Source organism: Cinclus cinclus, chromosome 15 (assembly GCF_963662255.1).
Source record: "Cinclus cinclus chromosome 15, bCinCin1.1, whole genome shotgun sequence".
NCBI classification, from domain to species: Eukaryota; Metazoa; Chordata; class Aves; order Passeriformes; family Cinclidae; genus Cinclus; species Cinclus cinclus.
Window position 1 is genome coordinate 11,155,492 of NC_085060.1, and position 27,883 is coordinate 11,183,374.

General features: G+C 42.6%; 1 protein-coding gene across 2 annotated transcripts in view; it reads left to right on the forward strand.

Annotated features, from left to right (window-relative positions):
- The window catches only part of GRIA3 (glutamate ionotropic receptor AMPA type subunit 3), a 141,407-nt gene that overhangs the window by 101,970 nt on the left and 11,554 nt on the right, over positions 1-27,883 (forward strand). The window contains exons 12-14 of one of the 2 annotated variants that reach the window (XM_062503089.1): positions 6,061-6,259; positions 20,339-20,586; positions 21,145-21,259. In XM_062503089.1, the coding sequence (XP_062359073.1) occupies positions 6,061-6,259; positions 20,339-20,586; positions 21,145-21,259 (562 nt within the window). The remainder of the gene's footprint in view (positions 1-6,060; positions 6,260-20,338; positions 20,587-21,144; positions 21,260-27,883) is intronic. The other variant, XM_062503088.1, reaches the window with a different exon arrangement.

Sequence of the window (27,883 nt, forward strand, 5' to 3'; positions counted from 1 at the left end):
TTTTAAAAACCATATGAAAATAGTGAAGCTCCCTCTAATTGAACAATTCATACCACAGATTTTTCTTAATAACATCTAGCATGTTTCTGCATTTACACTGGTAAAATACTTTGGTGCTGTGCTTGCTATAAGCAGTAAAATTACCTAGTCTCTTAGTGATGGAACAATAATTTTGTTCTGTATGACAATTATTTAATAACCAGTTTCCAGCTATTTTATTTATTAGAAACGTCTGCAAAGACAAACAGAATAGCACTTTCCATTTAACAAGGTTGCTGTTTAGAGGAAGAGAGAGATCTTTTTTCCTGAGTACTGACATTAAAAATGCACCTTGTTCTCCAGGTTGCCTTTTTTAATACCTAAATCATTGAAAAGGTGCCAGGTTTTCCTGGCCCATTTAGCATTAGGAATCTTGAGTTGCCTCACCGAAGCAAGTGACAAAATTTCTGTGAATATTTTTGGGAAGGATCATGATTTTGTCTGTTAGAGTACAATAATCATCCTATAAATTTGCGTTAGTTTCCCCAGTTCCTGGTGTCTGGGTGTGCTGCCTCCCTCTGCACTGACAGCTGTTGGCTCCCTCTCCCTGTTTGCATTCCCTGATTCTGCCTCATGCCTCAAACCTTCATTGACACTTTGCCTCAGTGTTTGCTGTTAAAGGGGATGATTCGTAGTAACATTTAAATTGCTGTTGACCATGTGTGTGCCCAATATCAAGGACCGGGAAATAAGCACTGGGACATCACATGGAAAGCTGCAGGCATCGCACTGTTTCTGCTAGCTCTGGTTATTGACACTTAAATAGAAGTGCATAGGATTTTTGGGAAGCTCTCATGTGACTCTGGCGTGGTTAGCCATTTACCTTATATAACAAGTGGAACACACTGGCTTTTTCAATATGACCACAACAAGTGCCTTGGAAATACCTACAAAAAAAAAAGGAGGAAGACAGCAGTATATCTATTTATTTTATCTGTCTGTCAGATGCTATTAACTCAGTATTAATATATGGCCCTCATTTGAAGAGGACCAGTTATTTTGTTATCTTCCATTATAACATTCCAGGCAGTTACACGTATTGTAATGGGAAAAAAAGAGAAATTTAATACCATGGTTTAAATTCCAGAAACACTGTTCCTTTGACTGAAATGTTAGTTTAGGCTGATTAAAATGTCAAATTTCTTTTACATAGAAGGGACTATTCCCAAGTATTCCATTCTTAATCTGTATCTTTGTAAGGTTACACCATTCACAGTACATTGACTATATGAATGTTTCATACTATTTTATTGCCACTAAAAGGGGCTTCATTCTTCCATTGTGAGTTTTGTCTGAATAAATTTCTTATATGAGAGCATATAGCACTCGTAGGGAGATGCCGACAAGCAGTCTGGAGAGATCACTTTTGTATTTGCTGATAAAGGCTCTTTCAGCTGCCTTTGTGATGAACAGCTGTGACATCTAATGACTAGTTAGATCTATCCTCGGTGAGTATGCTGTGTGGATATTCCAGAGGATATATCCTTATACTCTCCTCTCTCTATTTAATAGGAGTCGTCTAAATAGAATCAGAGAGCAGCCAAAGGCTGGGAGTTAGTGCATCCCTTGATGTAATCAACATTTATTTCAGCAGTTCTGTTCTGATATCAAAGGTTGCTGTGTTTTCTGCATAGTGAGCTAAAGCATTGAAAATTCAACTTTTGAGGGATCAAAAGTAGATTATTAAGCTTGCTTTTATGTAAGATGTGTACAGCAAATTGAATCAGGAAAAAACAGTCAAATTTATAACACTGTTCTGAGCAAAAGTATCTTTGAAATCTCCATGAGATCATGTATTTTCATTTTGCTCATTATTCATGTAGAACAAAGAGGCTAGATTAATTAATTTCTGATGGAAAAAGACAGAGGGGTTATTAAAAACTATCTCAAGAGGTTGGTCATTTAGATGGCATATTTCTAGTTCCCTGCTTTCACAGCAGAAGACTCAAGAGACTCCTATTAAAGACCATGGGAATGACTTTGTGGGACTTTCAGAATAGCAAGGAGAGGGTAACCTGACATTCCTGAAACTCCCACAGCCATTCCTATGATAGAGCATCTCAAGCCTGTGCTTCAGATGCTGTGTCTGCCTGTTGTGTCTCCAAGGCCAAGGGCTGGCTGGGCATGCAAGGAAAAGGCTGGGCCCGAGCTTGGGGGTTCCAGCTGAGGTGTGCTCAGGATATCGAGGTACTCCACGCTAGGTGTTCAGGTTCAGGGTTATTTGTCAGCATAACAACCATCTTATATCGATCCAAACAGCTCAATTAAAAATGGAGTAGTGTGAGAAGCTTGTTATGTGTCTGTAATACAGGAAATCAAATACATTTTATGGCCTTGAGCAGAAACAAAATCCAAGCTATTTTGATAAAGGAAGTTTTGTTTGAATGTATTATATATATTATTCTCCTGGAAACTGAACGTGAATTTGAATGTTTGTTTTTTTTTTTTCTCTTGTTACTAATTGGTTCTCATTTGACTCCATGCTTCCTTTTAAATTTCCTCTCAAGGTATGCAGTCTTCCTGTTTACTTGCTTTTGAAAACTCCATCTGAATTTGTTTTGACAATTGAGTTGTAATCTTGTTGTTCCTGATCTGTTTTGCTCCTCTCATTTGTTAGCACTCTAATTCACTTTAAAACAGTGTCATACAAATTGAGGTGATTTGGAAAGCTGTATTAAGCTAAAGCATTAATTGATTGTTTTTAATTGCATTATTGCATATGTGGACAGGTATGGTTTACATTAGAAAAAGTGGTGCTGGTATTAAAAGCTGTGATTGAGTTTTCTGTAATTATAAACTGAGTAATAGAAAAACATTTCTGTGGTTCACAGTATAAACCAAACTGTCACTCTCTGATTACCAGCCTGGTATACCTGTACTAACCCTTTCTCTCCTGCATCCCTCTACACCAGCCCCTGCAGTGGGTATAAGGAGTCTTCGTTTGAGCAGATGGATGGGGTGAACTGGGGTTCTTTGGTCAAGGAGGCTGCCAGGCCATGCTTGTCCATGTTCTTGTTCTTCAACTCTCTGTCTGTCTGTCTTCCCTTCAGTGTCAACTTTGTGGTTTATTTGATTTTTCTTTTGCCTCATCCTGTGACACAAAGTGACACCAAGCTATGTCAGCCCAGACTGCTCGGTAGTAGCTTCTGTTTAATCCTTCTTTCTGTGCTTGTTGGAAGACTCTGGAAGAAGCAGCTCTAGTGACATCCAGTTTTCTTTGAAGTGACTTCAACTCTTCTGAGAACAGCCATAGTCTCCATCTAGCAAGACCCCTTTCTTGAACGTAAGACCCTTGGGCAAGTGCCTTTTTCATCAAGGGATCCCCCGTTCCCATCCTCTCCTGCCTCTCAGGTGGTCTTTGTCCTGTGTCTGTCTGACTTGCTTCATGCAGGTTGCCAGAACTCTGGGGCAAGGTATTTTTACCTTTCTCAGTGTGTAGGGTGCTCTCTGAACATGCAGCCTGGCACAAACCTTTTATTGTTGCAGCAACAGGAGTTTGAGGTTTCACTGGTTTGGAAAGCACTTGTCTTCTGCACATCTCCATCCTAGCAACCCATCTGTCGTACCAACAGAAGGGGCAGTTACCAATGCAAGTAAAACCTTTCCTATGGGAAACTGAAGGGAAAATGAACACAAATTATTTTATTCCAAATGCTTCCACTGAATTTATCAGAAGACCCTGATAAGTCTTTTTTTTCATCTTCCTATTTCGAGTTCACCTACCTTAAAGCAAGAGGGCCTTGGGAACCTGGAAACTCCAGATAAAGCTTGTCCTGCTGCAAGGAAGTAAATGGTTCATCTGCTGGACCTGCTAGCCAAACTCCTCCTCAATCTGGCTCTGAAATTGTCCACATCACTGCAGGGAGGAGGAGTTCAACTCCAGGCCTTCTCTGAAGATGGAAAGTGTGTAGTGAAAAAAGCAGCCAAATAAGGATGAATTTCACCTGACATAGCCATCTGAAAGCAATAGACTGTGGTTTTTAGTGAGGCATCTTGGTTCCCTCTGAAGTCATGAGACAGATGGACAACTTTGGATTTATCCCACACTACAGCAAGTGAGATAAATCTTTCTGAGGGTGTCAGGCTCTTCTCTTTTTCTCTGCTGGCTCCAAAGGAACCCTTATGTGACAAGTTCAGCAGGTGCTGATTTATAGTTGGAGAAAATTGTGTCAGTCCAAGTAAGAGGGTATCAAGCTTTACCAAATAGCTAAAGCCAAGACCCTATCTGTTAAGGAAGGAAGCTGGCCAAAAAAGCCTGCAGCCACCTGTAAAATCCCACTTACATGATACCTACAAAAAATGTAGAGTAAGGTACATAGATTCCTTGACTTAAGACATTAATCTGTATTTATTTTGCTTCAAATTCCCTTTGCAGCAACTCAGTAGCCGTGTGTTAGTGAGCACAACGGCTGCACAGCCCAAGTGGAATCTTGGAAGCCTTTTATCCTCTTGGGAGGCCCTCAAGAAAGGCAGGGAGGCCTCCTCCACTTGTGGGTGATCTGGTGGATGTGTGCCGACTCTGAGGAACCAGCCTTCATCTGCCCTCTCAGTGGAAGCTGCTGCTTTAGGTCCTTGGGCAGAGTAGAGTGAAGGGCAGTGATGCTTCACCTTTCTCCACATTCCTCTCACATATTCCAGATTGAGCTCTGTTTTTTTCTGTTTTTATTGTGTTGGTGATTTTTTTAATTTGTTATGATCTTTAATGTTGGATGGATATGTTTTTTTTCTTTTTTTTTTTTCCTGAATAATTTAATGGCATTTTTTTAATGGCTCAGGCAATCTCAGGCTCTGGCCAAGACTGGGCACTTTACCAGCAAACCCCCCTGTGTGGGTGGGCTGGGGGCACGTCATGAGACTTTTGGTTTTTGCCTATCTCCATCTGTTGGTAGGACAACTTGTACCCACTGTCTGGGGATGGCACTGAGGGGCTTGAAGGAAGCAAATAAACAGGTAAGAGTTTTCTATTTCTTCTCTTCACACAAACTGAGGACTACAGCACCCAGATTCCACACATGTGTCTGGGATTGATTCTTCCTCCATTGGTATCAGTAGAACTAAGGGAAAACATGAAATAGCTTTGTCTCAGCAATTCAAATGTTTCTTGGTCAGCATGCTGTCTTTGAAGAACAACCAGTGTACATGGCAATGAAATTCCCCACCCAGCTGAGTGATGTGCCACTGCCATCCTTCAGCCTGGACCAAATACTTTGAAGCTGATGTTAAATTGCTGTAAGGCATCAAGAGCTCTTGCTGACAGGGTGCAGCCCTTCTGACCATTAGGCATTTTGTAATTACGTGTTTGCAAAGAAGCTTTTTCTGAAGTCCTTATGGAATACCTTTAAAAAAACAAAAACCAAAGACTGCAACAAAAACTAAACACAGTTTTTTTCCTGTTTCCTTATCTGTTGCTCTGGTGCTTATGAAGCAGGGATATGCTTAACTTGGAACAGCGCAACATGAAAATTTTAATTAGCATAAAACAGAAACGAAACCAGCCTCTCTTCTCACTTCAGTATTCACATTCTGTTTGTAATTGCTGCTGGGTTGTGATGAGAGAAGGATACTGGGTCATTTTTGGTACATTCTTTTGCATGTTTACTGTATGTTACATTTTGGTAGTGGATGCAGTAAAAGATGCATTTGTGTCCTCCAAGCTGGGCAAAGGGATATGATGCTGACATACCCCAGCATATCCAGCACAGGGGAAGGCTGGGTACGCAGAGACAACAAAAATATTCTGGCAAAAGCCTTCTCCAACAAAGAATTTGTGGAAGTCAGGAGAGCTTGTTCCTCTCTTCAATTGAATTATCTCTTGCTTTCCCTGAAAGACTACAAAAAGAGTTGCACTAGGTAAGACTAGGTGTCTGATTTTTCACTCCTGAGGAAGGTTATCAGGAGCTGGCTCACAGTCACCCTGTTCACAGCTACATGGACGATCTGGACAAAAGGGTTGTGCATGTGAAGAAAGAGAAAATCAAGGATTGTCTTCAAAGCAATTTAATGATGTGTGTTTTTCCATAGATCTCTCTCAGGGCGAATTGTTGGAGGAGTCTGGTGGTTCTTCACTCTCATCATTATCTCTTCCTACACTGCTAATCTCGCTGCCTTCCTTACGGTGGAAAGGATGGTTTCACCCATAGAGAGTGCAGAGGACCTGGCTAAACAAACCGAAATAGCCTATGGCACTTTGGATTCAGGCTCAACCAAAGAATTCTTTAGAGTAAGTCTGTTAAATCTCCTTTAAGTACCTAATTTATGGGTTTGATTTTACCCAGCTGTAATAGCTGTCCTGATGAAAGCTGTTTCATGCAATCAGGACAGGACTGAGTGAAGATTTTGGTATCAAAAGGCATTGTATCAAAAATGAGTGGTTTTGCTTAACCTGAAACATCTCAAAACGGAAAACCCGACCTCTGCTCTCATGGGATGGGTTTTGTAACACCAGTTACAGAGCTTTGGTCTGACAAGCAGTAATTCAGTCATTGGCACAATATTTAGCAGTGAAAACTCTTGCAAGGAGTGATGCTCTTGACCTACTTGCTGTGCATGCCCAGCTGGCAGGCAGTAATGCCATCCGACATACTTGCCAGAATGAAGGGGGGATGGGAGTCCTGTGCTGCTGCTCATTTCTGGTCGAGCATTGATTGCTGCTATTGTTGTGTCTTCATTGCTCGCCAGCATCTGGCTGTAGCTGTATCTGACAGCCAGGTAAAAATTTTGTACCCCAGAACTCTGCTTGTTTTTCACCTTGGTTGGAGAGACGCAGGGTTTGCAACATTGGGGGCAGGTGGATGCTTTTATTTAAGATCATCCTTTCTTCTCTTGCCAAGCCACAGGCTGAACTGCAGAGAGTTTGGTGAGAGACACTAGGAACACTAAGTATGATCTCAGTCCATTTTTGTCTCTGAAAACATCATCCTGAAAAACTCTTACTTCTTTCCAAGGGTGAACTGGAATGCTCAGACCCTTCAGGGAGCTCTTGGTTCTCTCTCAGCACTGCCAATCAGATGCCATTTAAACCAATCTTTTGTTTTTGTTTTTGTTTTTGTTTTTGTTTTTGTTTTTGTTTTTGTTTTTGTTTTTGTTTTTGTTTTTGTTTTTTTTTATAGAAGAGCGGTCAGTGCTGCAGGACTAATTACTGCCTGTCATGCATACTGGCCAGGTGCAAGCAGGAGGGAAGAGGAAGGCAAAACAACCCTTGCTGCTGTAGGCTGATGAAATACTGGGTGCTCCTTGGAGGAATACTCAGGGTTCTTTGAATTAAAATTTGAATACGTGACTGCACACACACATATATGTACATAGACATCTGATGTAAACCTGAAAGGTAATGCAGAGGTATTTTATGAAGCTTTTGCACTCTGCCTGTAATGTCTTTATATTAAAAGAGATACTCGGTTCTTAATTAATTAACTCTGGTAGCAGGTACGTTACAACAGCTTCTGTTCGTGTTAAAGTCCTTGAGATGAGCAATGACCTTGTAAGGGTGACATTAGTGTATAAAAAATTTTACTCTGTTTAATTGTCAACCCAAGGCAATATTATCTCTACAGCAAAAATAAGTTGAGTGAACCTATCAAAAGACGTAGCGTAACTTGTTTAGAAACATTGGTGGCTGTTTATCATCACTATACTGATCTTAGTGGGGAAAATGCCTTCTTTTTGCTATCTTGTTACAGTTCATATAGAAGGAGGGATTGTATGGGGATGTTCATTCATTTCCTTAATAATTTGACACAACAAGGAAACCTCTTAATGCAGAGAGATCCGAGGAATGAGTGTTTCATGTGAAAGGATACAAAGTCTGGTAAATGTATGAATACTTTGATGTGCTGGTAATAATCTTGAGATGAACTGTGTCTCTCTGCTGGTGGTGGGAAAAGCAAGGTTGTAGAAGCTCTGTCAGGAGCTGCCAGCTCCATCAGGCCAGGAGAGGAGTCAGGTGGGGATGGACGAGAGCAGAGCCCCAGCAGGGTGGAACAAGGCTGTATGGGACAAGTGGGAAGAAGAATGAGCCCTAAGTGTGCTTCTCTCTCTTTGGCGTTCTCAAGGCACGCAACATAATTTCAGTTGCATTAACTTTTGCAGAGTATTTAATTTGAATAGAGTGATGCATCCAAGAAAGTGTTGTAATTGCAGTCTTCTTCAGTTGATTTGAAAAGGGCAAGAACTTTGCCTTAGAATAAATGTGTGTGTTCACACAAATACTTCATTGTACAGTCTTTATTAGTTACTTAAGAAGATGGTAAAGACAGCTGAAACTTGAAATAACTTAGAGGGCTCTTGCTTTCCAAGGTCCTGCAGCACAGATGGCACCTCTCTGTGTTTTAGAGGACTTGTTCTTCCTTGGCATCTCTTTTCACTCTGCTACCAGAGGCATCAGTGGGAGTGACAGTGCTCTGAATTGGATAAAGCTGTGAGTTCTCCTGAGTACAGGGCGATGCTTATTCCCTGTGTAAGGGGAATATCTTCCACCCATTTGCCCCCAGCATTTTGCTAGTTTAAACAGCAGTTAGCTAAGGGCTCATGGTCATTTACTCAGTGAGAAAGGAGTAGCTTGGTTTATAGCTGGGCCGTGGCTTCACACAGGAAATTCAGGACAATCTCTCCAAGATCTCATTAAGAAGTTTGTGCGGCTGTATCTTTCTAGAGCTGTAAGGCTAAAATGTTTCTCAAAGGTTCTAATCAGATACTGATCTCAATGGCTGCTGCTGGCCAGTGGAAGGTGCCAGACTGACAGTAGAAAGGAAAAATTGCCTCCTGAGGCATCATGAAGGGATGACCTGTAAGTGAGCTTCAGATCCCACCATCTTGTCTGCATGTGTTAGAAGAAGCTCTTAGAACCTCCAGGCCATGGCTCACTTCTGCCAGCTCCATTTCCAGACAGGATCTCTTTTGAAGGTTCTTTTTACAGTGTGAATACTTGAAACTGGACTGATACCAGCCTCTCAATTCAAATGAACAGATGGTAATGACTTTGAGCCACTTCAGACCTGGGCAGACTCCAGCTCATGACCTCTTTTCCAGTCTTGGCAGTTTCCCTAAACATCTTAGTGTCTCCCAGGTAGAGGCTCTCCCAGCTATGGAGGTTAACATGGATACACAATTGCTGCTCTCACAGTGCCAGCACTGCTCTCACAATTCCAGCACTGCTTTCACAATTCCAACACTGCTCTCACAATTAAAGCCAGAGCTGGTATGTTGTAACAGTTTCACAGCAGACACTATTTACACTCATCACTTGTTGGTGATTCTCTGCATAAGGGTGTTTGTCCTCCCAGTGTATCTAAGATTCAGAGAAACCTTCTTGTATTCTCATGGTTTTTGCTTGTTTCTGCTCTGAAACATTTTACATTTTGCACTGATTAGCTTATAAAGGCATTTAAATGGCAATCAATAGATTACATCAATTCCCTTTTAGCTTTCAAAGGGCACTCATCCATATTGAAAAGGAAAAGAAAGAACCTCTCCTGAGGTATTTATTAACACATGGTCTCAGATTAAATACTCCAAAATTACTCTTTCTCTTTCTTGAAGGTGGGTGAAGGCCTGTATGAAAAAGGTTTCAAATCCCTAACCTACTTTTAAGGGTGTATCTCTTAGAATTAACATCTTATAATACATCCAATTAAAGTTTCAGCATATCTGAACAGCTTATCAAATCAATATAATGCCATTTAATCCAAATTTAGCACTGAGCCTAAGTATAATATCTCACTCTAATGTGTTTCACCTCCAATATGCGTATATTCAAAAGGCATGACCTTTCCAACCAATTAGTGATTCTTGTCTAAACTTGGCTGTATTGTATCAGCAGAAGCAGAACATGTTTGTAGACATTTAGAAATATAAATTGCCCTTGAATTAATGGTGGTTTATTTTAATTGATAGCAGATATCTCTGTTAAGATGCTTCTGCAAAATAGCTTGCCAAGTGTTTGTTTGATCATTGACAAACACAGCTGGCCTGCTAGTACACTTCACTGAGAACTTGTGTAGTTAATCACTGTTAACTAAAATTCAGGAGAGAATATCTCAAATGACTGTTATTTTATTGTAGAAATTTTTCTTTGTATATTTCTCAGTTTCTTTCTGTATTTCACAAGTTTAAGGATGTCCCCAGCCAAACAACTCAGCTACTGAGTGGCTCTCCCATGCCTCAGGTGGAATGACTTGCTGCCCTGAAGTCAGTGCCTGATTTTTACTCCTGGAAATGTCATTAGTAGCCAGATCTGCTAGGAATTTCAGTAGAAAGGCCGAAGATTCTTTGGGCATGATGGTTGCTCCAGCTCTTACAGTTGGTTCATCAGTTTGTTCAAAAAGTGATTCTTTACAAACCAGGTTCAGCTGTGAATCCTTTCTGGACTTTGTCTATGCATCCACAGTTTTTAAGACACAGGAAGTCATGCTAAGGATGGCCCCTTAAGCTGTTCCCCATTTTGGTCTCTTCTTGGTTTTGTCAATTCAGAGTAGTTCAGCAGGGACAGATAGAAAATCATGAGATGCACTGGCAAGAGGCTTTGCATTTATGGTTGCCCATACTGAGGAAAGGTACTTAGACATGCAAACAGCTACCAGAAAAACCTCTAAGTGGGAAGGGGACTGGTGAGGTATCTCTTGAAAAGAAACTTAAGTACCAAATTGTTTAGCTGGTAAAACTAAAGGCAACATAGAAAACAATTCGTTTGAGAGCAAATCAAAAAACACCAGGCAGATTAGCACCAAAACAGAAAATGAACATTTATCTGAAAGAACAAATGAACTCCAAATTATATTGAAATTAAAATAAAACATTACTTTAACCTATCAAAAGGACTTTGAAATACCTTCAGCTAAAAGCACATGGGGTAACTCAGACTTCCCCTCCTGTTCAGCAGAGCCTTGTGTTGGGCTGTGTGAGATGGGGCTGTGGTGGCACCAGTAGGTCTCTCCTGGCTTGAAAGAGCCAAGTGCCACTTGCCCCTCCAGCTGGCAGCATGCAGAGAGGATTCCCCATTCAGGTGTCTCTAACTGTGGCAGACAAGGCCAATGCCAATCAGGCAGCCAAGGAGGAGCACAGCTCCATCTCAGAGCCCTAGGAGAGAGTGAGGAATTATGACTGTAATGAGTTCAGAAACACCAGTATGTTACACGCTGTTATAAGTTAAAGAGCTCATTGCTTTCCTCTATTGATAAGGTTTTCTGAAGACGAGAGGGAAATAAATTCCACAAGCAAGGTAAGGAGAAGCCTTGGGTTAAACACCCATAGCTGTTGTACAATTTTTATGCATTCAGTGCAATCAAACGATATTGAGATCATCATTAGAAGCTATTAAAAACACCATTGTGAACTCTGTGCACGCAGCACTAAGGGTTTCATCTGTAGTTAAACTCTTTGATTTTTAATTTCAAAATTTATTTTGCTAGTGAAGATGAAGGACTTGCTTCTAGCACAGCAGTCATACGAATGCTTTGTTTTTGCCTTAGGATAAAACTATGATTAGCAGTTTGCAGCTTTCTGTGTTCTTGACATCGAGCAAAACAACAGAGTCATCATAACAAATTCCTGACAAAAATATTGAAGTGTGATTGTATTTATGGGCTTTAAAGAATAGAACATCACAGAAAAGTGGTAGCTTCAAAGATGAGTTTTACAGATTTGAGATACACAATGTGGCAGTGGTTAATCATAAAAAGTACTGTACTTTAACTGTTTTTCATCACAGAAGGCATGAAAATTTTATTCACCCATATATTTTCTCTCTCTTCCCGTTTGATATAGGTGGGAGCATGTACAAATATTAAAAGGTGAATGTATGTGTGCAGAGAGATCAGAGTCTCTCCACTGCGTGGATGATAGATGGTCTGCTTGTGGGGTTCGTTTAATCTCTTGAACCTCCTTTCTGCCACATGGCCAACAGGGAGTTTTAAAGGCAACAGGAAATCAAATGTGACATAGTTGCAAAAGAAATGGTTTCCCATGAAGTGATCTAATGTCTTTAGGCCTATGGATTGGAGAGGAAAATGTATTCTTACATGAACTAAAATTAACAGCTCATCCATCATGCACTCCTTGGAAAGGAAGTATTTGAATGGTGCTGGGCTTAAGGTAGCTGAACCATTTTACTAATTTCAGCAGGCAAGCCAGGAGGTAGCAAAGCTTTCAGTCAACAGTAACAAATATTTGAGTAAGTCTCTTCATTATCTTCAATAACAGATGGCATTTGTCTATCAACTATTGTGTTTGTGGTTTAGGCTTTCCAGCTCACCTTTGTCTCCATAACATCCAGCAGTCACCCTCTGCAAGGGCAGGGCTGTGGGGAATAGGAGCCAGATAGCAAGAGGGGCTGCAGCCCGTGGGAAGCAGGGCACAGAGGGGCTGCAGTTCATGGGAAGCTGGGCACAGAGGGGCTGCAGTTCATGGGAAGCAGGGCACAGAGGGGCTGCAGCCCGTGGGAAGCAGGGCACAGAGGGGCTGCAGCCCGTGGGAAGCTGGGCACAGAGGGGCTGCAGCCCGTGGGAAGCTGGACACAGCAGCTCACAATGGGTTAATGCCGTAACTGTGTTTGTACCACAGAGAAGCAGAGAGTGCCTGGGGGTAAAATCACTTGCTGTTTGAATGCTCTGCTTTTTGGAGAACAGTTCTATAATAATGATAATGACATTGCTCAAGACAGCAAGGACCCTGGTTTTTCAAGTCTCTACTACTTTATGTAATGCTGCTGTGTCACATTAGTACATGCTTATTAGAGATTCATTTAAAATACATGGGTGCTGATAAATTACTCACAGCACTGCTGCTGTTACTTTTGCATAGTTAGAAAATAGATGAAGATTTAGAAACTCTAATGACGTGAATATGAAACATTCCCTCTTTACAGTCCACTGGGATTTCTCCATCATTGCCTGTATATTGGCCTTTTCTGTCTGGAGCTGAAAACTCATTAGACCTGACAGTGTTCAGATCATGTGCTGGAAATGCTGTTCTCTGTTAATTTATTACAGGCCAAATCCAGAGCAGGGCTAGTTGTGCTGCTCAGCTGCCCAGACAAGACAACTCTGCTGAATATGTCACTGCTGGAAAGATGCCCCTTAGCCTGAAGGCTGACGCAAGCCTCCCTCCAGGCAGCTCGAGAGTGTGCTGCTCCTACTCCCTGGGCAGACAGACAAACAGACAGACAGGCTTACACTGCACAGCTGTCCAGCACAGCACAGCTGGCATGTGCCACCCAGCCCTTTTCACCACCCCGGCACTGCTTCCTTGGGGCGAGCACTGCCCAAGCACTGGCTCTGTCCCTGAGTCACAGACAATTTACAAAGGCAGCTTGTCTCTGGTAAAGACTTTCATTTTAATTTCCCAATCAGCATTGCAACAAGGAGGAATGGATGGCAGCAATAAAGTGAGATGAGTATAGTCTGAAGTTCAGTGTTGTGCCAGGAAAGGATGTCTTAAAGGATGTCTTACATTCTGCTGCTCAGACTGTTTCTGACATGTCAGCAACATCTGGTTGCAGCTGGAGTGACTCTGCTTGTCTGTTGGTGTGAGCAGAGCCCACTGCAGAAAGGGTGCCTGTTAAGGCAGCTACAGCACATCACCTGCCTGCTGCCAAAGGTCACACTTTGAAAAGGACCATGGTACACAGGAAGAAAGTCTCAAAACACAACTCCTAAAATATTGTATTATTTCTGTAGGACTCTTTTGTAATCAGACCACTGTCTATGTCAGGTGTGGAGAGGCTGAAGCCTGGAGAGGTTTTATTAGGCTGCTTCCCCAGCTGTTTGGATAGGCAGCACTGCTGTGGACTGTCCTTCCCCAGCATCACCACCTCCATCAGCCCCCTGCTGGACTCCTCATCTCTCAGCCCCATGCAGGGGCACCTTGGCATAGAGGATTCTAGAGAAAAGCAGCAGCCCAGGAGTTTGCAGATCCTTCTGCTTTCTGGGCTTCATTTGCTCCAATTGGGAAAGAAAAATGCCATTTCTAAAGTGCAAGTTATCATTTGAACAAGTAAACAACATGACAATGTCTCCCATCACATGTTTGGCTGCAAAATATTATTAGTCACCAGGTCACCCTTTCTTTTACATGTGTGCATAACACTCCTGAAGATTTGTGTGTTCCTACAAACACACAGACTAGTTTACTTGTGCATGCTTGAACCTTGCTTTTCCGTGGCACCCCACAAACTTATAAACCATGGGTAGATATTGGTAGACTTGGGGTTTGGCCTTGCTAGAAGAAAAATGCCCTGACCTTTCTTCTGCCAAGAATGTAATAAAAGCAAGAGGTTCATGTAATGATGGGATTGATTTTTCTGTCCATATAGGTAAGTGAATTGCTGGCATCACAAGTTATCTGTGGCTAAAAGCTGTGACATTGATCTATTAGACTCTGCCCTATGACCTTCAGTAAATGACATCTCTGCTTTCATGTCCTCCCTGAGGAAAGGGGACTAATGGTGCCCTCTGGCCTTCATGAGACCTATTTTTACATTCTCAGTAAAGAGCTTGGAAATCTCAGGCAGACGGACCTCACTAGTAATATTTATCGTGTTCTTATGTAGCATCATCATTAGGCTGGCCTCCGTGTGCCCCAGGGCTGAGGTTGGAATGAAGGTTCCCACCAGTGTCCCTCACTCCCCCTCAGAGGCAGCTGTGCCAGGGATGACAACATCAGGCTTGAGGTGGGAGTGGAAAGGCATCAAATCAAGGCCATATCCAAACAGCAAACACAGTGATGCCACTCCACTGCAATTTGCCATATTAGAAGTTCAATCAAACAGCTGCTTAAACCCAGTGGATATCAGTGCGGCCCAAGCCAGGCAGCAGCAGCGGTGCCAAGGCAGTCTCTTGCCATTTTTTTCATTCCTGTTTAGTAGCTTGCTTTTAAATGGTTCATAGGCTCCTGGACTCATTAGCTGCTGCAGAAGAGCTAATTGCACACATGAGGGAAAAGCTATGAGTAATGATAATGAAGCTACAGTTCACACTTAACTGCCCAAGTTCATTCTAGTGAGGTGTGCATCTATACAAAGTGAGGTGTGCATCTCTATAAAGGCAGCGTGTATTATTCAGATTAAATACCTGCACTGATTTTAGTATGTACCTTTGTGTTCTGTGTCAGCAACATCTGTCTGACTTAAGGGCTGTAAATCTCCCTTATAAGGAGCTATAATGTAGTCATAGGGCCCATGCAACTGAGGAGAGTGGTAAGTGCTGCTTTAGTACTTTTACTGATATCTCTGCCTACCTTTATGTGTGTGCTGCAGCCAGCATGGTCCACATGCTTTTTAATTTTGCTACACCTTGTTTATCACACTTAGTTTTGAAGGCAGAGGTAAAAAAATTTACATCAATATAATCTAAAATTTTTTAAAGTATAAAGTAGAGAATATATAACTGGATTTTTAAAATAAAATTTATTTTGGTAAATTTGGCTCATGACTGGAAGATCAACAACCCTCAACTATAGGAGAACAATTTGAGCTTGACTGCTGGGAAATCACTTTCTGATAAGAAAATTAGGGATCATAAGAAATTAGGGATCATTTTAGTGATTTTTAATAAAATATGCCAACAGAGTGTACAAGGAGATATTTGGAAGAAGACCTTCAGGTTGTGGAGGAGGTGATAGGAAGAGTTAAACATTCTAAAATAGGTAAAAGTCATTCCTATAACATACTTTAACTACAAAGGAGAAATATTGCTTCCTTCAAACACAACAGCTTCACCCCTACTCAGTAGTGGAGGAGGTAACACAATGTCACTTTTAGCAGAAGTGTGAGACAGATGTCTGCAGAGGGGGAAGGGAATTCAGTCACTGGGAGAAGGCTTCATATTTTAGAGCTAAATTTAACCAGTGTCAAGGAATTGTCCAAGATGTGCTGGGATTTGCTGGGTATCTCTAGGTGATTTGGAATGTGCAAAAGTGAAACCAGGGCACCAGGTCTAGCTCAGCTGGAGCCACATTTGTGGTTGCTGGGTTTTTTGGTTGTTGGATGGATTGAAGAAATAGCTGCAGCTGAGAGGCAAATTTGCCTCTTTCCCATACCTGTATCACTCACCCAGCCCTGACTGGCCACCTTCTGGATGCTACCACACACTGGCTGTTTTTTCATTTCACTGCTGGAGCAGTGAGAATGGAAGACAGTGTTAAAATTGTGGACTGATGGAATTGGCATCTTCTTTTCAAATGAATGCATTGCTACCCAGAAGCAATGTGTATTTAGGTGCCGATTAGTAACGGGCCAAGTGAAGTGAGTCCTTGGCACGAGAGCTGCTGTCTCTGCTGCCACAGAAGGGAGCTGCCTGCACCCTTGGCTGTGGTGTTTGTGGCTCATACTTCTGCATAAACATATCCCAATAATAAAAAAAAAAAAGCCAGCATTATTGACAAAGCAAAGGCCAGTTCTATTTATATCTGCAGTAAGGTTGCAATAATGAAAAGATGCTTTAATGTGTCTCAGGGCCTAGATGAAACACTGAAAATGTTGCTTTTAAGAAAAAAATTATAATAATATCCCCTTGAAACCCCAAGGAAATGTGTGTGGCGGACTTCTGGAGAGTAATATCAAAGAAATAGGAGCTACAGAGCATAGGGAGTTACTGTAGTTATAGGCTTTGAATTGGCTTAAATCTTTGCTTTTAAGTTTGACTTTTTTTTTTCCCCTAAGGATCTCTTTAAAAGTAACACTTTATTGACAGGGAAAATGTTTTACTGCCACTGAACTCTAGCAGCAGTGTAGATCTGTCAGACCTTGCCTTACTTTGGAGTGTAAATCCTTTCTCTGTGGTTGCTTCTGCTGTCTGGCCCCTCTTATGGGTGTCATACTCCTAGAGGGGCTGGGAGAGGCAGTGTGAATGTCTGCAGAGGGGACAGATGGGTAAGAATGTTCTTTCAACACAGAATTTGGAGCTTTATAGTTAGGAAAGACATTTTTCTTCTCTGGAAGTCTTTTAGGGACTTCTGGGGTGGTTGAGTTTTGTTGAGGCAATTGGAAAATTGGGGAAAAATATTTACTAGAAATACCATCTGTCGTTTAATCCCATTGCATCTTTGACCAGATTTAATCAACTGGTTGTTTTGTGGCACTAAGCAGGTTTAAAATATGGCTCTAGGAGCAGAAAATGCCGTCGAGCATTGTTGAGGACTGTGCAGCTGTCACAGCTCATCTGGTGGCACTGTCCCTTTCTCCAGGAAGCCTTATAAGTAATTACTTCCACCTTATTATGAATTTGGGTGAATGGCTGCAAGAAGCAGTGCTAACCAAGCAGGACTCAGGGGCCAAAGCCCATCACATCCCTGGTCCTCTCTCTCAGGACCCCTGGAATCCTCAGCCAGACTGTGCTCCAAAACCAACACAAGCCTGATGCATTTTAGATTTAACATTTCCCAGTCAACACATGCTTTGTTCATTTCTAGCTTGAATTTTTGTCTATTTATACTCGGTCAGACTGCCATTCTTATTTAGTTAATTTGATAATAACAAGATACTATGAAAATCCCTCTTGGCAGAAGATGAGCAATGACCGTATAGAAATGGGAGCTGATTTTTAACTACATCATCCAGAAGAGTTAAATGGAGGCAACAGACTATAAAGTTTAGGCTGGTTGTTGAAGTTGAAAAGAGATCAGGTTTTCAGTTGTAGAATTTGGTTTTCTGAAGCATGAATTCCTTTGCCCTTGGAGCAGGGAACATGCTTTGTTTGGACCATGTGTAGCCCTGAGCATGCTGTTGGCACTCAACAGATAACTGATTATTAACAATGCACAGATGTACTGGCCATTGCTTTCAGGTAGTCAGGCCAGGTGGAAAGAGTATGAAAGAACTTATTACAGACAGGTAACGTGAGTTAAAAGATTGTAAGTAAAAGAAATTCTGATTTATCTGAGTAATTAAAGGCACACTCTGCAGAGGAAAACAAGCAAAAGCATACGTAGGGCATGCACAGTTTGGAAGACGCAAGACTTCAGCTTGCTGAGAACTATAAAGAGTAAAGATGGTTTTCTACCTTCCTTTTGTCCCTTGGGTGCCTATTTGCAAATATAAATGGCCAGATGTGTTTGTATTGTTTATGTTAACAGAAGAGGAAGGTTGTAAGAGAACCTTGAAACTAAGATGCACCAGGATTGCCATTGCTCCTGCAGTCTCTGTGTCGGCTGGCCAGGCTGCTTAATGTTCCCTTTCTGCCCAAGAGAGCTGGGCAAGAGGGGCTGGAGGCTGGCCAGGGGCTATGCCTGGGACACTGCCTGCACTGCCACCTGCATCGGTGCAGAGCTGCCACACTGCTCTGCTGCCCACAGGGTACATGTGACAGCTACCACCTCCCAGTGGTATCCCTGCTATCCCTGGAATCCCCACAGCCCCTCTGGCAGGCTCCTGGGAGCCATGCAGTGCCCTGGGCAGCTCCCACCAGGGCAGGAGATGAGGAAATGCCCACCTGCATAAAATGGGTTCTTGGGAAAAGCAGGAGTGCCAAGCCAGTGTGCTCAGAGAGGGCACCTCGAGCAGGCAGGAATAAAGTGGCTGTCGGGGTGTTCTGGCTGCCAGCCCATGGGTGCTTGGCCCTGAGCCCCAGTGAGATTCCCTCCTTGGGCAGGATCCATGGTCCTGCAGTCAGATAAGGCTCAGCACTCCCTGCCAGGGGCTGAGCTGCTGTACTCCCTACTCAGCTTCAGAGCCTCCACCATCCTCATCTCAGGCTATCCAGTGTTTGCTGTTGAAGGGGAAGGTCAGGAAAATCCAGATTCCTTCTTTCAGCCATGTAGGGGCCGTTCCAAACCCCAGTTACATCCTTCTTTGTCCTGATGATGGGCAAACAAAGCCATACAGCCCCTCTTTAGCCAGGAGATGCTCTCTCTGACTTGTTTTTCACACCCACCACCCAGCCAGCCCTTCTCGTAACTGGGCTGTATTTTGTCTCTGTGATTTCCTGTTGTCAGGTGGGCTGATTTTAATTGGTTTGCATTTTCAGTTGTTTTTCAGTTCATCAGGAAGGATAAAATAAAATCCTGCCTTCCATGCTCTTCTCTATCCACCATAGCAACACCAGCTGAACATGTTAATCTGAGGAGCAGTGCAGGCAGGGCTTAACCCCTGTTGGTTGTTAAGCATTGCATTATTCAAAGTGCTTTAAATTGTCCTGAATGAGGAGGAAACATGTCTCAATCATCAAGCTAACGGACATTAGCAACCTTCCACCACAAGTTTGCTAAATTTGAACTAGATTTAGCTACTGCCTGCTTCATTCCTATTCTGCAAGGAAGGTTGTAGAACTTGTAAGGAATAGGAGGCATAAATTTGAGGTACCCACAACTTGGACTGAAAGCCTTATATAAATCCTTAGGATTTCTAGACTTTGGAGAAATGCAGTTGGCATTACTGCCTTCTGTTGACCAAGCAGGAAAGTTTAACTGGTAGTCCAGGATACAAATTCTTGACAGTCTGGAGGTGGCTTTAAGATCTGAGGGTGGCTTAAATGTTACTGGTGGAGAAGAGTGAGAAGTGGAAATAACACATTTCTCAACATTTCCAGGTTTACAAAGCTTGTGTGCTGAGCTAGAGGCTGTTAGGGTTTGATCAGTCTCAAAACAGGAGGAAAAAATATAGATGGGTGACAGGCAGTTAACCAGCAATTTTTCAGCTTATTGCTAATATTTGTATTTGCTGTCTTTTAGGAAAATGGGAAACCAATTGAATGTTTGACTATTGATTCATAAAAGATTTTGTAATTACTATTTATGTACCTTGTTTGAGCATCTCTGTTGTAGCCACTAGAATGTCATGGTCTCCCGTATCATAGACCTCCATCGCCACTGTGAAAAACACATTCCTGCCTTGCTGAAAACTTGCAATAAGCAAATCCCAGCCCTTTCTAGCTGCAGTTACTGTAAAAAAAAGACAATGCTGAGGATTTGTGTGTAGAGGAGAGACTCCTTTTGCATCTGTTGGCCATGATGGATGAGCTGGGATTTCCCATCCTCCCTCTGACTCAATAGCAGAGCAGCACACAGGGTGGATAAACCCAGCACAGAACAGGAGCCAAGGCTGGGTTGAGCACACACTGTTGCTTATTCCGAGGCTGCCAGTTACTCAGTAATCAGTAGAATAAATGTCTGAGGTATGCTTCTTCTCCCCAAACATTTTGTCATTTGGTCTTTGCTCAGGAAGCAATATATCTCTCTCCAAGCTACCTTGACTTTTTTGGTCTGTTAGCCTTAATAAGTTACAGGGTGTCATTATACCTCTTAAGCCAGCTAAGCCCAAGAAGCTCAGTCTTGCCAACATGACTCTTCATTTCCCTCCTTTCATCTCTCCCAGAGATCAAAAATAGCTGTCTACGAGAAAATGTGGTCATACATGAAGTCGGCCGAGCCCTCGGTGTTCACCAAGACGACAGCGGACGGGGTGGCGCGGGTGCGGAAGTCCAAGGGGAAGTTTGCCTTCCTGCTGGAGTCCACGATGAACGAGTACATCGAGCAGCGCAAGCCCTGCGACACCATGAAAGTTGGAGGCAACCTGGATTCCAAGGGCTATGGTGTAGCAACCCCCAAAGGCTCAGCATTAAGGTGGGTGGAATAATATAACAATATCCATGTTGTTATAGTATTCCACCTACCCTGATGTATTGTGTTGTCATTTTCTTTCTTGTGGATTTTGAGGTAACTTTAAAGTTTAAAATCTTCAATATTCCATGGAGTTAAATAAGACGGTAAATTATGGTTTCATTTATTTAATGCATCCATTTTTTTGTGTTCTCTTTGTGTTGTCCTCTTTGATTGTTTGTTGCTGTTTTAATTTTACAGTTCAATGGCTTTTTCAATTTAAATGGTAAAAGCCAAGTTAACCTGCCATATGTGACGAATGTTAACTGCATGATGTGGTGTTCTTGTTACTTTTTTTCTCAAAGACAATTTCCCCATCCCGCACACTTCAGTTTTGAGCAAATGTTATCCTCCATGCCACCTTCCAATATTTAACCCTGTATTTGCTGTACAGACATTTTGATAGCTCCACGTTCTGTGAAATTTTAGCCAATTTGTCCTCTTGTGCTCCTTTTTTTATACGTTACGATTTCCTAAGCATTTGTGCATTTTTTCTTACAAGTTATGTTTTATCGTTTCAAGAAATGCTGTTAACCTGGCAGTATTAAAACTGAATGAGCAAGGCCTCTTGGACAAATTGAAAAACAAATGGTGGTACGACAAAGGAGAGTGCGGCAGCGGGGGAGGTGACTCCAAGGTCAGCCTCAATGTCACCACAATCGGGTACCTTAGCAAAGAGTAATCGGCAAGGCTGTTATTTTGCTTCTCAAGAAAAAAAACTCAAAAAGAAAGGAGATGAAAACTATTTCACTAATTGTGGTGGGGAGAAAAAAAGCTATTTTCTTGTTCAGTAGCTCTTTCAAAGAAACTGTCTTATTTAATATCATCAGCGGGTTTGTTCAAGCTTGGAAACCTTATTTAACTAACAGATAGAAAGTCTAGTGTTGGTGGGACCTATGCAGAGTAAATCAGAGAGGTAACTGTACAAGAAATCAATTATCACTTCTGGTCTTTGTCCCAGCTGCTGAGTGCAAGGGTTTATGAGCCTTATTTTTGCCAGGACCAGCTGTGCCAGCACAGACCTAGAGGTGAAAGAGCTCCTGTTTCCTTTGCCCTTTTGGGGAGGTTTTGGAAATTTTGCCTGGAGTATTCAAGTGTCACCTTTTGTACAGCACTAACCAGTCTTCTACACACTCCTGCACAGGAGCCCTGTATCAGTGTTTGACATGCTTTTGATACAGATATGGACTCTAATCTGGCTCCAGTGGCAGCAGTGCCAACCTTATCACTGCCTTCTGCTGAGCTGAGGCTTCCCCAGTCTTCCAGGAATCCTGTACTGTACCTTCACAAAGTTGCTTCAATGAGCTCATGTATGGCAAATGTTAACTAATGTGCTTTCCTCTTGCCAATTTTGCCCTGTAGGGCTGGTATTTTCTACAGTCTTTAACCCAGCAAGGATAAGCTTTAACTAGAGTTGGCTGGGTGCTGTTGGTCTCCTCGGGTGCAGGAGTTACCACAAAAATTAATTTAAATGACATCGTTATACTGAAAATACTGAAATTCATTTTTATAGTGACACTCTCCTACATCTTGTAAAACCAGATCTTTAGGGAGCAATAACTCCTAATGTCTCCAATAAAAATGCTTCAGATTTGGTCCAAAATCAATAATAATAGTAAACTGCAGTTTTGGACAATTACTGGAAATTACTGCTGCAATATATTAAAAATAAAAAAAAAGAGTTAAATACAGTTGGCTACATAGGAAATCGCTCAGCTCGTCATGCCCGCTGCTAGCAAAAGCCACTGTGTAATATTAAAGGAAGGAAAAGCTCTTGAATTTGGATTGATTCAGTAGCTGGAGGTCTGCAGTGCTCAGCAGCAGCCTGGAGATGAGCACAAGCTTTTTTATGCTTTTTAGCTGTGCTGCTCATCCTTCACAGAAGATTTCTATATGTCATATTTGCCAGTATATTAAGTGTTTAATATCCTCCTGGGATCCAGCACCTCATTGTCTAATGCTGCTCTCTCTGAAGAGAAAAAACTCTTCATACAAACCAGTTTCAGTGAACTTCATTGCTTCGAGTTCATTGAATTAAACCCAGCCAATAACACTTTCAGCCCTAAGGACACTAAAGAAGGCTTTTTAATGGTCATGATTAGTGCAGGGCCATCCTTCTATTTTTGGTTGTGCTGGAAGATATTTTACAAAGAACGATGCTATCTATTTGGCAGGTCCTTGGCCTGGTCAGTCAATGTTGAGGGAGTGGAGTCTGGGGTGCTGTAGTAACATGAGTTGGTACCCAGAGAAGAGAGAAGGAGGGCAAACACAATAACGTGTGTTTTGCTGGTTTGGTCCCAAGTGATGTCTGTCTGCAGTTTGTTGTAACACGCTGTGCTGAAGGACTAGTGAGCTATAGTCATCAGCTCTTGGGGTACAGCTCAGCTGGCAGAAGACCCCAGAGAGGAGAGCATGGGATGCAGAAGACCTCCCACAGAAGATTAAGCTAAGGGAGGCAGGGAAGGGGTTAGTGGTGTTTCTAGAGGTGTGGTAAATCAAAGGGCTCTTTTGTTATGAAGTGGCTTTTCCTTTGAGGAAGATCTGTGGGCCCTGAGTACTGCAGGGTGCAGTGCAGCAGCTGTTGCAGCAGACAGGCAGTGCCTTCCAGCACTCCCCATCACCGGCCAGGTCCTGCCCCAGCCCAGCAGGAGCTCCGCTGTTCCCTCGGGAAAGATGAGCTCTGCTGCTGCCCCTGTGCACTACAGCTCCAAGAGTCTCGCTGGCCTCTCTCTCCTCACTGTCCTCCCACCAGAAGCTGCCCTCATCATCTCATCCCATCTCCCCAGTTAATTGTTTATATCAATATGGCTTCGTTTGTAGGGCGTTCAGAGGAGTCCCTTCAAAACTGTAAATTTTTTTGGATGGTGTGGTGAAGGCGCCTGAGGTGGAGATACAGCCCCTTCCCTCCGTCTCACAGCAGCCGCTGCACACTCGGGGCAGCTCTCTCTACTGGCTGAGCTGACGGGCTCCTCTCTCAGCTTCCCCCGTAGAGACCCGGCCTTGGGAAATCGCTGCCCCCAGTCCGCAACCAGCCGCCTCCTACCTCCTGACAGTGGGTTTTGTGTGAGCCGTGTCACACTGGTGGTGCCGGGTTCTTAAGGCAAACTCCTCTGTGACTCTGGTCCTTCAGCTCACGCTGAAAGGCAGAGGTAAGTACGAGCCTGTTTGCTTGTGCCAGTGCCCATCCTGTACTGCAAAGGACCCGCTCACCTCTCCCGGGCTCGTCTTCCCTGCGGTCTCACATGTGGTGTGCCTGTGCTTGGAGAGGAATGATTCTCAGTTGTAAGTTTGTCTCTTGTATCTTCATCGCCTCTGGAAAAGAGGGATTTCCATTTTCATAAGGATTTTGAGTCTCGCAGCAGGAAAAAGTTAAGGTATTCAATTGGCATTCTGCAGGTTTTGAATCTGTTGGCTTCCAGAGTGTAAGGTTAGGCCTGTGGGCATTCCGTGCTCCTGGGGTTCACTCGTAATTCAAGGCTAAAGAGATTGTGCCATTGTAATGAGTTTGCTTTGAAGGCCGCAGCTGACGTGTCTTGTTTTCAGTGCTAGCAGTCTGTGTCAGTGCTGCTGTGGAGCAGAGGCTGCCGGTGTGCTCTGCAGTTCTGTCCTGGCAAAGGGAAGTACCCCATTTTGGTAGTGGTCCTTATTTAACAAGTCTGAAGGGGAATATGCTCCACCCATAGGTAATTTTTCTGGGATGCATGTCAGTACATGTGGACTGACTTGGCTGATGCAGACGTTCTGGTACATGCATCAAAACTTGTTCATTTAGCCCTCCTAAATGAGTGTGAATTTACTTTTGTGGTAGAATTAGCCTCTCTTCAAATGCTCTTATACATGCAAGCTGAGTTCTCAATCATGAGAGAATACAAAATAGCAGTTGTAAAAAAAACATGTTCCAGGAAATATGTTGCAGTATGTTACAAGTTTGGAAACTAATTATTTTGTTTATTATACAATCCTATAATCTTAGAGCTGAGCGATGGCTGAACGGGGATTTAACAAGAATTAGACAAAAGGGGACACAGACGGCGGTCACAGGCTGAGCAACTTAAGTGAAACTAATTATTCAGTTGCATAGGAACAATTTTCTGCTGAGATAAATTTCTATGGTTCTGCTGTTGATAAATTTCTTGTATTCTTATACCTTCATGGTAACATTTAATGGCAACCAACATTGAAGGAGAATGTTTGAATGAAATTTCTCACTAGCTTCACTGCCAAGATTCCTTGATAATTATTTTACTTAATTTCTTTAATATATTCTTTTTTAGGCTGATACCTCTTTTGGAGTACATTAGAGAAATGACATGCAATGTAATATTATTTCCAATTATTTCTTTTTAATCATAGAATTACTTTTCCAGTGTGCTAGTTGAGGTCTGCCCTCAGAGCTGTGCTCCATACAATATCCTGTTCCCAAGACCTTCGGAGCTGCGAGGGTGGCCATTAGCAGATGGGATCTGTTCCCCCATGTCTGTGTGCTCTTTTGCTTTGATACATTTTCAGCACAGCCGTTAGCATTTGCAGCATAATTTTTTTAAGTGGCATATTTTTAGAAAAAATCTGTTATGTTTTATTTTAGATGATACCTGATGCCTAAGGAGCACCATTGCCAAACACAGTGTGCATAAAAGAGAACATTTGGGGAAATGGCTATCTTAAAAAGATGCAGCACGATTTATTTGAGCAATTTGTTTGAAATTATGTTCATCAGCGTGAATTTCCTTGTCATCCATTCTATAGGCCTGCGTTATGAGCTGGAAAAAGATAAAATGGCTGATCAGAGCCAGTGACAGTAACACAGGGCTAATTCATGCTCAGAGCTGGGAAAGTAATATGAAATTACTGTATTGTGTAAATTAGTGACAAAGAAAAATAATGCTTTAAAAGGAAGACACTGGAATATTGGTTTAATTGACAGCTATTACTTTACAGCATATTAGGAAATAATACTGTGGATGTTTTGTGGCAGTGATGAAGTCTTAATGCGCTAGGAGTTCACTGGAGCATCTCAGAGCACTGCCAAGAAGTACAGAGAGCCTGCTCTGGTTTGCAGAAACAACAATGCTGTTGTGCAGGTTGTTGAGGGTGTTTTCCTGGAAATGGAACTGGGAGAAGCAGCACAACTATTTGGGAAGAGTAGGTTGCTTACACTGGAAAGGAGTTGGTGGAGTCAGAACCGGTGGTGTCCAAGAACTGGGAACTGTTTATTTTGCCAGGATAACCTTTAGCATCGTGGAGACTGGCTTTGCTGCCTTGCCACAGTCAACTCAAGACCTAAGTGTGCAAGGAGAGCTATTTGTGCAGCATTTATTGTGGCAGACCTAGGGCTCCTGCTGGGACAGCATGTCCTGCCTTTGTGGCAGCAAGAAATCTTAAAAACTTGTTAATTGTGCACTCTTTTTGATAATATCTGTGGTGCTTAAGAGTTAATTTCTGTGGATTGCTTACATGAGTCATTTATCCTGCACTGTAAGTATCAGTATGGGAAAAGTCAAGGAAGGCTCTGTGGTACTGGAAAAGGAAAAAAGGAAAACCAACAGCTGGAAGTGGAGCTCCCAGCAGCAGGAGCAGGGCCTTTCCTTTGAATATCTCCCTGAGGGTCTGGGCTTGGTTGTTTCTCTTTAATAGTAACTGCTGTCATTTAACATACAAAGGGAAAAGTAAATGCCTTTCTTCTTCTTCTTCTTAGAAGTGACTCTAATGTTTCAGCATTGTGCTCACGTGGACACAGGCACTGGTGCTTCTCTGTGGATTTCTCTGTGTTTGCCAGCACTGTAACCGTGGGCCAGATGCCTCTAGCTTTTGTACACACTCCGTAGCTGTTCTTTGAATGTCTTGTGTAGCCTTTGGACTAAGCAGCACCTACCTGCAGCCTGCTGAGGATCCAAGAACAGGAGTCACAGAAGAAGCCATTTCAAGAGGAAAATAAAGATGGGGGGAAAAAATGGATGTGCCTAGAGACAAGAGAAAGAGAAGGTGAGGGGATAGCTGGCATGCAAGGTAAGTTGAGTCTCTTGCTCATACCCATCCAGATTAGAAAGGACTCAAGCAATGGCAGGAAAAGCCCATGCTGCTCTCATATGTTGTAGGTTTGAGTGTGATGTTGGGCACCTGCCCTTCTTTGCTCTTCCTTCCACCCTCTCACCACATCCATACCTCAAGTGTCAGGCACTGCTGTAAATGAGCTAAAGTGACTTGTTATGGCTTGTATTTCATAATCCAATCAGCGTGTATTATTGCATTAGTACTTGGCACTTCTCTTAAATTGTGATTCTGTTAGTACAGAGTTTAATTTGTTTGAGCTACGTTTGTGAAACATGGAAATATTCTTTCATACAGATAGCTGCTGCTGCCAAACACAGGCTGCAAACCCTGCAGAGAGCTGAGGAACTTGCAGCCTCAGTTAGTAACACATCTGGCTCTGTAGAGGTGAGCACAGAGTGTCTACAGATGATGCAGTGACATCATGAGCTCATTCAAACACCCAAATTTAAAATGTACACCTGGTAATCAAAGGAAAAATGCTTCCGATTCCATGAAGATAAACTGGATGCCAACAACCTACAATGGCAGGTTACTCCTGTGCAGTAACGGAGACTGTAACAAAGTTCTGTTGTGGAGAATTATTGCAGCTACTGAGTGCTCAGCAGGAACTAAACCCATCCCCTGGCAGCCAGGGAGCTGCAGCCCCAGGGTGCTCCTCACCATCACTCAGGGCCCCGGGGCCTTGAGCAAAGGGAACTGCTGCTGGCTCTGCTGTTGAGGAAATACAACATCTTCTGCCAGAGGATTTATCACTCTGCCTCCAGGCACTACCCCAGCTGTCAACATACAGCATATTTCGTAGGTGACTGGGGGATAAATAGGGCTTGAGGTGCTGAGTTTTAAGTTTCTAATTTTGCAAGTTCTTTGTCTTTCCAAACTGGATGGCTTTCACTTTTATCCCTTCCTCTGCCCACCCATAAAGCATTTCAATCCCTCAAATGTTAAATCTTGGAGATGTGCAACTGCTGGTAACACAGGGCAGGGAAAAAGTGATGTGGAACCAAATGGAACCAAAAAGCAACAAAGGTCTCGTTACTTAAAAAAGAAATGCCTGGTGCTTTTTTGCATTTTTTCATTGAATATTAAAAATTCAGTGTGGAATGCCAAAGATCACTTTTTGAGACAAAAGGTAGGAAATAGTGATTGACAAGAAGGAACAGGGATTGACCATATGGGTTTATGCCTGTATTTTCAGGGCTATTCACTGCTG